The sequence below is a fragment of the Ixodes scapularis genome, unplaced genomic scaffold, assembly GCF_016920785.2.
Source record: "Ixodes scapularis isolate PalLabHiFi unplaced genomic scaffold, ASM1692078v2 PGA_scaffold2__306_contigs__length_199485367, whole genome shotgun sequence".
NCBI lineage: Eukaryota > Metazoa > Arthropoda > Arachnida > Ixodida > Ixodidae > Ixodes > Ixodes scapularis.
Window position 1 is genome coordinate 107,227,889 of NW_024609857.1, and position 12,445 is coordinate 107,240,333.

At 47.2% G+C, this 12,445-nt stretch overlaps 2 protein-coding genes across 2 annotated transcripts; one reads left to right on the plus strand and one right to left on the minus strand.

The window, feature by feature from the left end:
* The first annotated feature begins 5,025 nt into the window (after positions 1-5,025).
* On the plus strand, positions 5,026-6,108 carry LOC121836564. The gene has a single exon (XM_042291493.1). The coding sequence runs from the start codon at positions 5,026-5,028 to the stop codon at positions 6,076-6,078; it is 1,053 nt and encodes a 350-aa protein (XP_042147427.1). The 3' UTR covers positions 6,079-6,108.
* A 3,630-nt stretch (positions 6,109-9,738) lies between these two features.
* Positions 9,739-12,133, minus strand: LOC120850481 (superoxide dismutase [Cu-Zn]). Its single transcript, XM_042291494.1, has 6 exons — positions 12,130-12,133; positions 11,319-11,455; positions 10,893-10,983; positions 10,609-10,678; positions 10,329-10,446; positions 9,739-9,846 (listed from the first exon to the last, which is right to left on the minus strand). Exons 1-6 carry the CDS (start codon positions 12,131-12,133, stop codon positions 9,739-9,741), a joined length of 528 nt encoding a protein of 175 aa, XP_042147428.1.
* Positions 12,134-12,445: the final 312 nt, after the last annotated feature.

The window sequence follows — 12,445 nt, forward strand, 5'->3', positions numbered from 1 at the left end:
TAAGTATACGTTTGCAAGCATGGCGTCCCAACTGGTGCCCTATGCGTTCAAGCATGTGCTACATATCTATGAAGGTGCTTTGGCAAGCTTGCAATTTCACGTACTTCCTCACACGATCAGGAATATGGCGGCGGCCAAATGTCTTGTTGCTCGAGCGTAGCTTTGTCTATGGTATTGTTTGCTAGAGAACGCGTGGAAATGATCTGCGAGATCAACCATGGGTGAATTTTTCTTCTTCTTTTCCTGTATATTTTTATCTTTTTTCCTTCTCTTTGTCTTTCTCTTTTTCGTTGAGTAAAGAAGCCGTAGTTGCGAGTCAGCGCTCTGTCCTGTCTGGTGTGTCTCTTCCTATTTCTTTCTTCGCGGTGTTCTATTCCATTATGTACTGCGTTCCCCATCTTCTGTGAGTAACAATATCTCTACGTTCTAGCAAACTGGCTCTTAACAATTCATGTTTCGCGGACACCTTGTAGATCGGTGGAGATGATGGAGAACCCCGTTCGTGGAGACGGGATGGGAAAGGTATAGCTTCATTATGATATTGATTAAATGGATATAATCAAGGGCTAGTTTGAAGTAGACTTCTTTTATTGATATAAACACACAGAAAAAAGACTTACCCGAAAATAAAAAGTTTCTTCTCAACCTAAAAAAAAATTTCAAATAAACTTTTTTCGGGGGTTCGACTGATGAGATAGGGCGTCGCGGACCCCTAAAATCCTTCGCTGACCGCGAAAGGTACACGGACCACCATTTGAGAACCACGTTTCTAGCAGACTGACATTTCTCTGTCTAAACTAGGTTGCCGTCATGTGCGCTTTGCATAAGGACATCATATCTGAACATTTTGTTCCGGACGCTGTTTCTTTTTTGTTACTGGACGCGAGCAAGCGCGTCTCCTGGCACGAGCTCTGGGCACTTACAATGATACGGGTGCATTTTGTGACCAGCTGTTTCTTTGTGTTTTTCCCGAGAGCGCGTGGCATGAGCGTCGATTACTGTAAAGAATGTCACCACATTCTTTACTGTGCACATGAAGCAAAGTGCACATGAAGGCACCCTATTCGCGGCGAGAAGTATAAGTATCGCCCCCTGGTGGGAATTTTTTCGTAACCCAGATTGAGGATACTTCAACTTCCTCTGCCTGTGCAAGCACGCTCAATGCCAAGCTTCTAGGCACTATGAAAATGAAAACATACCCACGTGGGTAGCACGTGCACTGCCCATAGTGAGGAAAACAGAAGCGCCACTAGCGAGCTTCTCACCGCGAATACGGCGTGCAAGTTCTTCTGCTCCTTGCACACATAGTGCATTTGTTTAACCCCCCCCCCCCCCCCCCTGAAAAACACACCCGTGTGTTCCCCCCCCCCCCCCCCCGGCCTATCTCAACCAATGACAACGCGCGCTTTTCTTCATCGTCATAACAAGTTCCCCGCGCCTTCGCTTTGTTGCCCTTTCATTGGCGCGCCCCCCTTGCTTTCTGACGCGACAAAGACGTGCTTTGGAAGCCTTCCTTGCCGTATACATTACCTGAGATTCATTAGAACTGCACGCTTGAAATCTTCGCAGGCGTGTTTCCGCGGCGGTTGCCAAGCCGCGAACGCAAAAATGGTGAAAGGTTATTTCCAAGGCATGCGGTGGTCATTATTCTTGGGAGGCCATACCGAGACATGCAAAGGCAAATACAACGTCCCCGTGCACCCTTAAAATGCTATGAAGCTTTTTTTTTTTTTTTTTTTTTTTTTTTTTACCTTTCAGCATTTTTACTGTGTTCTGCTGCACTAAGCAAGTCACGGCTTGGAGCGTGTGACTCAAAAAGTTATTTATATTAAACGGTCGCGTCCGTACACAGGTTTTTAATGTTCTTTACTTAAATTTAAACTGACGAAATGCATGCATATTATTTTTAACGCATACGGCGTGCATAGGCAATGGCTCAGGCAGTTCTCCGAAATACGTGCTTAAAGGGGCGGTGCAACGATTTTTGTATTTTGCACAAATACCACTTAGAACGGATCACTGACGTTAATAACCTGTGAAATACCCGTTCGTTTTTCACCACATGCAATCAAAGTCGCAGAATAAAATAAAGAAAAACGAGCAGAGTTCACCCCTTCAACTCGTAGCCAGAACAAGCGGCCACGTGATCTGGAGCCGATTATATCCCGCCAGTGTTGATCATAGCCAAGCGCTGGGGTTGGCAAGGCACAGGACACGCGCTGAGTTCCAGACATTGTTATGGTTCGGCTGTTATCGTCATTGCAGCGATTGGACACAGGACACTACCCGAATGCTTCTCGAGCTATCGATTATCACGAGCCAAAATCGAGCGTCCACGCCATGCTCGGGTCCAATCTATGAGCCGCATTCAAATATCGTCACTGGGCGGTACTGCTACCGCCCAGCTACGTCATCAGGTTTTGCAAAAGAGAGATTGAATGAAAACACTCGGTCTTGTCCTCGAAATTACAGCGCGACAAAGGCGTTTCTTGTCAGCGGCGTTGCGTGCGAGTATCCTTGAGCCCCACCAGTGCCAGTAAGCTCGCGTAAAGTGAAAAACATTTCAATTGAATATCGTTGCACCGCCACTTTAAGATTAAATTAAGCTGCTGCCGCACTGCTAATGCCTCATACAAAAGACGGTCTTCATACACTGTCTGAGTCGTTGTTCTTCCGTGTATGACGTCATATGAGACATGCAGATAGCGTCTGCAGACATGTTTGAAGCAGGCATAGTGAGGAAGCATACGTGTTTCGACATGCTTAAGGCCTGTCCGCGCATAATTCTGTCATCATAGAGGTAAAGGTCACAACATATTTTCTCTGATTTATAAGTCGTGGTACTGCGGCTTCAGTAACACCTTCACGAATCCAATAATCTGCTAGCAGGATGTAACCTTGGTAGCCTTTGTAATTTATAGACGTCAGTTGTCAAACGGCTAGATTCATACCGTCACGGCTGAAGTTTTACTGAACGGAGAGAGAAAATAATACACTTTATTTCTATACGCCTGGTCCGGCGCTTGTTAAGATATTTCTGGCGAGTCTACCATTGCTCTTCGGGGGAGGGTGGTCGAATATTATGAACCATGGTAACCAAAACAACGTAACAGAAAGACCCGCTTCACAAACGAGAGGAGTTCCAAGAAAAAGTTTTTCTTAAAACTTGAATTATAACTATTCTAACTGACTGATCGAGGCTCGATTAAAAGATTATTTTAGGTTAGCCCCGGGTTTGTCATGGTGGGCTGCTTAACTTGTATATCTTAAAGAGGGCAGTGAATTCCGCAAAGTGGTAACCATTTGTAAAAAGGCGACGTTTCTCGCAAAGAAAAATATTTATTGCTTCGCAATAAAAAAAAAAAAAAAAAAAAAAAAAACAGCGTGACGACATTAAAAATATTTTTTGAAACTGTTGTCATGTTTCCGTGTTTCTTGAGGCATTGTCTTAGAGACATTTGAATTCTGATTGTTTCACTGGTTATCACACTCTAGTTTAAAATCTACGTTCGACCGTTTTATTGAACATGGCCCAATATAATTCCGTGTTTTACCGGTTTTTTTTTTTTTGCTTTTTTATAAGGGTGAATGTTATATTTTTACGACGCAACTTAACTTTCCATAAATAGCTTATGTTCCTTTAAAAAGGCAACCTTGTGTCTCGCGTTTGAAAAAAAAAATGCTTATCTTTATTTCACCTTCCGATAGACCGCAGCAGGCGCTACGAGCGTCGGAACCAATCCAATGCTGTGTAAGTGACACGTGACTAAGAGGAAGGGCGCAGTGAGGCGCGGGGTGCGTAGTCACGTGCTACGTTGACAGCACTGAGTTCGTTGGCGTCGCTCGTAGCGTACGAGGTGGTTCATTGTATGGTGAAACCGTAAATTCGGCTGACCACTCTTGCTACTACCTGGCGAATATCTGAGGTTTTTAAGGTTTTCACGACTCTAGTATTAGACGCACGACAGTCTAATACTACTTAGAGAAACAGTATTGAAATTCACCCCCGAAGCCCACAGTACGAGAATGTTGGTGGCTGTAGACATCAAGAAAGCGTTTGATTCGCTACCACACGACGTAATAATCAAGACCATGGAGACACAAGGAATCCTAGGAAGACCCCTTAACTTAATCAAGACATTTCTCAAAAATAGAAGATATGTAATCAAAGTGGGCAAAGATCAAAGTAGCACAAAGAGCAATGACATTGGAGTGCCGCAGGGTTCTGTCCTTTCCCCCACGCTCTTTAATCTAGCGATGGCACCGCTAGCTTGGAAGTTGGACGAGGTAGAGACTTCATTTTACTATATACGCAGATGACATCACAATCTGGACGACACAAGGCACGAAAGAGGAACAGGTCGAAACACTGCAGGCAGCACTTCACATAATAGAGAGCTTCCTAAAAGAAGTAGGCATGAAATCATCGGCAGAGAAGACTAAACTCCTGATATTTGGTAGAGAAAGAGACAACACCAACCCCACTCTAAAATTCGACGAGCTGACAATAGAAAAGAGTGACGAACACACCATCCTCGGAATCCACGTCAACACCAAACTCAATCCCGACAAATGGATCAAAAGAATGCGCGACACATGGGGACACCGCACCTCGATCATCAGAATAATAGCGAATAAACACGGCGGAGCAGGTGAGGGAATTGCCAGAACGATAGTTCAAGCGGCACTCATACCGAAAGTCATGTATGGCTGTCGCTTTTACAGATTGACACTGCATCATTGGGTCCGTCTCGAAACCCTGATGAACGACGCGAGAAGATGTATTTCGGGCCTTCCGAGACAAACAAGACTGATAGAACTACACAAATGCGTGCCATTTCCGTCGCTGAAAGAATTGGCCTCCACACAAGAACAAGCACAAAGAGTCAAGATGCAACACACCAAGCAAGGCAGAGAAATCGCCAAACTACTTGGTTGGAAATTCGAGAGCAATACACCCATACCAGACCAACTACCACCATGGGAGAGAATCGACATAGCCCAATCGGCCCTATACCACGAAAAATGAACGGCGAAAAAAACAAAGAAAGACGGCGACACAAGGCAATGAAGCACGCCGAGGAAGTAAAAGCCATCATCGAATGTAACGACTCACATACCATCGTCTGCTACACCAACGCAGCCTTCAGTGAACGAGGAAATGCTGCTCTTGCGTGGTACGTTGAAAACACGAAAACTACTTGCACAAGACATGCACCGTACTGCAGAACAGCGCAAGAGGCTGAGATCACGGCCATTGAAGAGGCCCTGAATGCACTAGGACAAGAAGTCCAATGCGGCACGAGCATCATCATGTTCACAGACTCCCAAGACGCCATCCGTTCACTGAAGACGCATCAAGAAACGTGCAAGGCGATTCGAAATATTACGACTACGGCCATCAAGCTAAGGATGCGCGACATCCGAGCCTCGGTACGCTGGATCCCGGGTCACGAAGGGATCGAGGGCAACGAGATAGCCAGCGAGGCAGCAGGAGAGTTAACTCGTTCCTTCCTCCGCTGCCTTCAATGCCACTCCGAAGCCCCCGCGCCCTCTCGAACCCATCGAAATCCACCACAAATGTCACAACCAATCGAGTCTCCAAAGAGCGAACCTGACGGCTTTTACGACCCTTTTTGGGAAATTAAAGCAGCCAGGATCGCTCTGAAGAAAACTATCGACAAGCACAAAGACGTGGCACGGGAAAGCCTTCCCAAGGGATTCCGAAGACACGAATCCGTCCTGCTAAGAAGACTCCAAGCAGGAGCTGCAGTCACTCCATCAATAACGAAGAAATGGGCGGACGCTAAAAAGAAGAAGAATCCGGACTTTGTACCAAAACCAGACCAGTGCAAGTACTGCCTAGAGAATCTCAGAGCAGACACTCAACACTTGGTCTGGGAATGTTCAAAGCTCGACCAAGAACGCAATGACGCCCTGGGAGCGCTCAACCATGAAGACAAACCTTCAACACTCGACGAATGGGTAAACCCGGCAGGAGACTCAGAACGACGCAGCCTCATCCTCCGATCGCTGGTCGACTTTCTGAAGACGGCCAACCTCGGCAGAGACTTGTAGCTGCCACAATTACAACCCTACGCGCTTCCATCATCCTTATAACCCCCTCCCCTCTGGCCCTACCGTAGTGTAGACCGCCAGCAGAATTTCATTCTTAATAAACGTTGTCTGACCTGACCTGACCTATCGAAGAGGTAACACCGGTTATCCACACTTCTATTTATCTATGGCTACTGAAATTTGTCAATATTCACCCTTCCGCGTGGCTATCTTCTCGAAATGTTCTTTAGGGAAGCAAAAAGGTCGGTTCAGCTATTTGCAAACTACCGTCGATGTAAAATTATTTAATGGCGAATTACACTGGACGTTTTGAAGCGCGCCGGGATCAGTTGACGAGATCCGGACTGGAGCACGCGATCCGAACGGGGTCGCGCCGTCTGCGGATCCCCAGTCGAACATGACCACTGCTCCGGGATCGGCGGACGCCTTCCCGTCATTCAACTGCCCGGTAATCCCCTTTCCGCGGCCGCCGCGGTCGTTTCGAAGACGTTTTCGCCATCGCGGCGCTAACACGTGTTCGACGCACGAGCGGCAGTAATGGCTCAGGCGCTTCTAGCAAAGATTGCCGGAATGCCCGTAGCGCGGCAAATACCTTCTCTTCTCCTTCCTGGAAAACGAACCGGCTGTCGAGCCAAGGGGTAAGCATGCGGCCATTGCGAATTCTTCTGATGTCGAGACAATCTAGGAGCCCAGCCCGCGACGTGCTTCTTCTTCTGAGGCGAGATGGGCGAGATCAGACGAGATGCCCCACGAGAAAGGAAGTCACGTGTGTGCGCCGAGGGCTGGCCCGGCTGGCTTCCGGTTGAATCCGCCGAAATCGTGGGAGTGACTTTTCTCGGATCGAGATCGAGATCTGGAGCGGGACCTAATCCAAAACGACTATGAAACACGTCGGTCTCGATCCCCATCGCCCAGTGAAATAGGCTCGCCCCAGAAAAGTCAATCCCGGCGCGCTCCAAATCAACATGGAATTCGCCATTAGAAAATTGAGAGATAAGAAAAGAGGATAGTGGTGATAACACACCCAACACTCTTCTATTCGCGACTCCAGCAAAACGAACAGCACCTAGCGGGAAAACACTGAACTGGCCGGAACAGGTCCCTTCGCGATTTCTGCTCGTCTCTTCTGGCTTCCGTGTTTCCATGTTGTCGGTGGTTTGCGCGACAGAACAGTTCTACCGGTGACTGTGTCGTAACTGTCGTATCGCCTTGTGACCCAGGTTGCTCTGCACGCGACCACGTAACCCCGTGAGCCAGACATTCTGCGTTTTTCAACGCTCATCAGCACCGTGCAAGGACAGTGGGCAGTCCTTTCCTCGTTTTCTCGAAGAAAGTCAAGCCTCTGGAAGTTCGCTTACCCCAACACATCACCGCAGGTTCGAAACGTGGAAGGCAAAACGCGGGGGAACCAATTTTGAGTCCAATGCTTACTTGCTGCTGCCCAAGCGTTGTGCGTTGAGCTGGCACATGGCACGGCACGACCTGGATTCGACAGCTTTATTTGCCCTATAGTGGCGTCCCCTACAGGCCTCTAGAGTCGCGAATACTCCGTTTCACCTCATGTTGTACCGCAGAGAAAGCTAGAAGTGCGAGCTCATAGCGTTGGGAGCTGCTCTTAAAGGAGCAATGCAACAATTTTTGTACTTTGCGCAAATACCGCTTCAAACGGATCCCCAACGTTAATGACCTGTGAAACACGCGTTCGTTTTTCACCCCACGCAATAGAAGTCCCAGAAAAAAATTAAAGAAAAACGAGCAGCGTTCACCCCCTCAACTCCCAGCCAGAACAAGCGGCCACGCGATCTGGAGCCGATTATATGCCGCCAATGTTGATCATAGCCACGCGCTGGGGTTGGCAAAGCACAGGACACGCGCTGAGTTCCAGACATTGTTATGGCTCGGCTATTGTCGTCGTTGCAGCGATTGGCGGCGGGCGACTACCCGAATGCTTCTCGAGCTAGTAATTATCACGAGCCCAAATCGAGTGCCCACGCAGGGCTCGGGTCCAATCTATGAACCGCATTCAAATATCGTCACTTGGGTGTTCTGCGATCCCCACGTTACGTCATCAAATTTTGCAAAGGAGAGATTGAACGAAAATAATTGCTTTTGTCCTTGAAATTTCACCCCAACAAAGGAGTTTCTTGGCAAGTGGCGTTGCGTGCGAGTATCCTTGAGTCCCACTAGTGCCAGTATAGCTCACGTATAGTGAAAACCATTCCAACTGAATATCGTTGCACAGCTCCTTTAACGCACGAGAGCTAGCGCCGTCGAGATGTGCCCTTTAGCAAGGAGCTCGCGCTTGTAGCCTTTGCTGGGGTACACAATAAGGTGAAACAGAGTATAGCGGCGGTGCTCCCGGAAGTAAAAGGCTAGCCGGAAAAAAAATAGGCTCTCTTTCGTTATTTTTTTAGGAATTTTCAAGAGCAAGTACGTATAAAGAATTTAAAGTATGCGTGCGTGAATTGTGGGTTAATTTGAATTGGAGTAGTAGCAATCCACTATACTGTTCTTAAGACCGCGACCGCAAGACCACGGTTGAAAGAGCGAACCGAAATTCGCTCAAATTAATTATACGGACCAGTGCTGTTGTTTCTGTGTCACATCGGAGAAATTGTTCACGTTTTGATGGTCCATCGAATGCTCTACTAAACAAATACACTACCGAAATGTCAACGCATTTAAAGAGTAGTCTTTATGTTATATGGGAGGTTTAGGTCTTAGCATGTCATCGTTATAGCAGAATGCCACATCGGGCGACGTGCCTCGAAGTATGCTTAACAGTTGTCACTCATTTGATACTGCACGATTGTCTAGAAACCTGCAAAGTAAAATCCAAACATTTGATGTAAGGACGAGTTTTTCCAATAGGTGTCATGTTCATAACGCCATTATCTTGGAGAACTGAACGTACACGTCGCAGCGTTTGATGCAACCAAATTGTGAGCTCGCGGCCATGTTTGCCCGGGGCAGGTTGTACTCGGAACTCTAGAGAATATTAGTGTCAAACGTAGCAGCAAGGCGGACTGTATTTCGGGAAGATAAATTAAAAACTTTCTAACATTTTTTTTTCGGAAGGCGGTATTTTTAAGAATAAAAATGAGATTTAAAGAAAGAAAACTTGGGACATGAAATATCCAATTATCACTGCACTGTCTTTGGTTAATTATTACTGTAAACAATATATTTGTTCTCGACGTGATCTTGCTTGCCTGGCGTCCAGTCTATTCCTAGCTGTGGGATCTGCCGTTTCCGGCGAGATATCGCAGTTGGACAGCTTAACCACTTATGTCGGGATTCCAGGATTACATAGAAATAAAACTAAGGAGCAGTTATTTAAGACCAATGTTTCTGCACGGTGTATAATGCGAAGCTATTGTATTTCTTTAATTGGACTGCCTGTGGCACTTCCTTTATGTCCGTTACCATTTCAGCAGCAACCATTGACGACCAACATCCTTCCAAGCAGTCACGACGTTAGAGGAAAGGCACCAAGCCATCGTCCTTAGCTAGGGAGGGTCCATGCTTTGGAAACAACCACCACCATCGGCTGCCTTTCACAAGGCAGGCGCTCTATTCCAGGCAAATTGAAACAAACCAAAAAGGTAACAGAGAAAAGTTTATTCAATAAAAAATAAGTATGAATGTCGTTGAAGCGAATTATTTGGCGTAGACGATGACGCAGCACGCTATGCGAGCCCCAGCGTGACCAGTGGTGAGACTGTCCGGGTAGCCACCGAGGCCGAGGTCATCCCGGTCGGCGTGGAGCTATGAAGATACGTGAACACACTGTAAATGGCTGCAGTCTTCAATCTGCGACTAGAGACAATCCCACGGAACGCCGCATCTTCGAGAGGTGAGGGGAAAACAAATGGCAATGAATCGCTGCATACGCTGAGAGAAAACGCACACAAGCGCGCGTAGCCAGGACCATGACAACGCGCGGCGTGCGCAAGAGAGTGCCGGTACATCATTTACAAGATGGAAACGGCGGGATCTACACTAAGAAGAAAAAAAAAAAAAAGCCAAAACTTTGGACACAAAAAGTTGGTCCCATATTACCTAAAGGCCTATCGACAGCAAGTAAACAACGCAATTGCGACCTCCGTAGAATAAAGCAGCCGGCGTGAATTGGTGGAAGCTGCAAAGAACTATCCCACAAAAGGAGAGAATCTAGGGTCGCAAAAGCGCACCAAAATTCGTCAGATTCTTGCTATAGGCAAGTGCTGTGCAATGAAAGGCCTACTCACGACAATAGCACGCCCAAGGATGGACCGATCTCCGCTGAGATGCAGGTAGGAATCGTCGCGGCTGAAGGTAACCACACCGTGGCGGTCCGCCTCAACGTTGCCCAGGTCACCGACGTGTCTGCAAGCGATGGAAACAAGGGATGTGTAACGTGCCTGCCATGGGGAACAAGAATGACTTCGTGACGAGAATGCTACCCTAGTGTAAACTTCAGGGTCGTCCCGTGCAATCAATTCAGTATTTGAGATTCATATGACGCCATCCTCAGTGTAATGTGCATACCTTACAGGACTGTCAGGACCACCATGGTTGACGGAATCTGGGTTGAAGTGGCCACCGGCGGCGGCGCAACCTGGGGAAAAAGAGACCATTCAGGAAAGCGGGAAGACGAGGGAAAGGGGGAAGGCAGTGCGAATACGAATAACATGTGATGCATACTAGGTATAAGATACAGGCGGGCATCGCCATACCTAGCACACCCGTGATAAGGGCGCGGCACCGACGAGCGGGACGACAGCGTGAGCAATTTGGGCATGTACGCAGGTCATTGTTGCCGGCGTGCCTACCTGTGCTGATGTCGCCGTACTGATGAACGTGAAAACCGTGGATGCCCTCCGGAATGCCGCTTCCATTGAAAGAGACCCGAACATGGGTAGCCTAAATACAAAAAAAGGACCCAAAACAGAAATTAACACACACAAAGTACGAAAGAAGGACCAACTTCGTTTGAGCGCATGTGAAAGTGGAGAGAAAGACCGCAACAAAAAACAATATGCGTGCGCCAAAAGAAAGGTCCAGAAGCATGAACTGCGTTTGGTTTGACGAGTAGCGAAATAAATACAGAAAGGAGATGAAAGCCGTTAGGAGCGCTCCACGGTGCTTGAAAAACCCTAGCGCCTTATCGCATTCGACAATGCACGTACCGAAGACGAAGGGAGCAAGAAAAGAAAAAGGCAAGGAACACGTAGTAACCACTTAAAACTGCTACTCACGTTTAACTGAGCAAACTGCACGATGCCGCGAATATCACCCGCGTTGAGGACACAGATGACGCTCTGCGCGTGAGCACCTGACGCCCAGAAAAGGCATCCGTACAAGGACAGTACTACCGCGAGGACGAAGGATGCTGCTGTGAAAGAGAAAAAAGTACCACGATTTCGTAGCAGAAGAGACGGCAAAACACTTTCATTTAGATACCCACTCTACACCTGCTTGTGGCATGGGAGAAACATAACCCGCATTTCGAACGAGCCCAGCAGAAGCCGCTCAAACTTCAAAGACGATGGCCAGGGTGTAAAGGGGAACAGATAATAGGAATATAACAGAACGAGTAGCAGCGATTACAATATATGTAACTGTGGGGTGTTTTGTCGTTGTTTGCGGTCAATTTATGTTTTGCAAGCAATAGCGAACATTGTGGCCAACCCATGCAAAACTACAGACGAAAATGCTAGCACACTAAGTCATCTGTACTGTTTCAAGCAGATTGAAATATCCTTGCACGAGAGCTTAATTTAAAAACATGCAAAACCTCTTATGTAAACAACCGCAAAAAAAAAAAAAAAAGTGTTTACGTGATCCAGTGGCCTTCGTTTCTCCCCCACTAGCGTAGCAAGCACTTTAGTACAGCAAATCTAGACCGTCTTGGGGGTTTCTACACTCGAAAGTCTAGCGTTAAAATTGATTCGTCGTACTTGTGAGTAACCTGCCCGGGTAAAAAAACAAAAAATACAACACACGCCAAACACATTTAGCCATACGATATGGCAGCGGCCAGATGTTATACGGAAGAAGCGCGCTCACCCATTGCTGCCGCTCAGTCGTGCTCCTACGTTCTCGAATGCGACGTCTACCTTCTGGGACCGGTTTTTTATGCTATCCGTGGCGCCCTTGGAAGCCTTTCCCATAGTACGCTACATTATTTGGCCCGTGCGCAATCCGGGCGTTATTTGTTGCCTTGGCTCCGGTGAATCTGCATTTCGTGCAACCTTATCACGGAGAGCACCGGTGTAATGCTGTATGTACGCTTTTCTGACTCAAAAAAAAAAAAAAAAAGATAAAACACGTAAGAAAGAAGCGCGGAAGTTAAAAGAACTTCACTTTGTGCATATTTTTAGCG

What these genes read in the sequence shown, in the direction of transcription:
- LOC121836564 (XM_042291493.1), top strand. Translation starts at nt 5,026, where the DNA reads ATGAACGGCGAAAAAAACAAAGAAAGACGGCGACACAAGGCAATGAAG.
- LOC120850481 (XM_042291494.1), bottom strand. An exon ending in GTACGGCGACATCAGCACAG is followed by an intron (nt 10,679 to 10,892) that starts GTAGGCACGCCG and finishes CTTTTTCCCCAG; the next exon opens with GTTGCGCCGCCGCCGGTGGC. An exon ending in TCCTTGGGCGTGCTATTGTC is followed by an intron (nt 9,847 to 10,328) that starts GTGAGTAGGCCT and finishes GTATCTTCATAG; the next exon opens with CTCCACGCCGACCGGGATGA.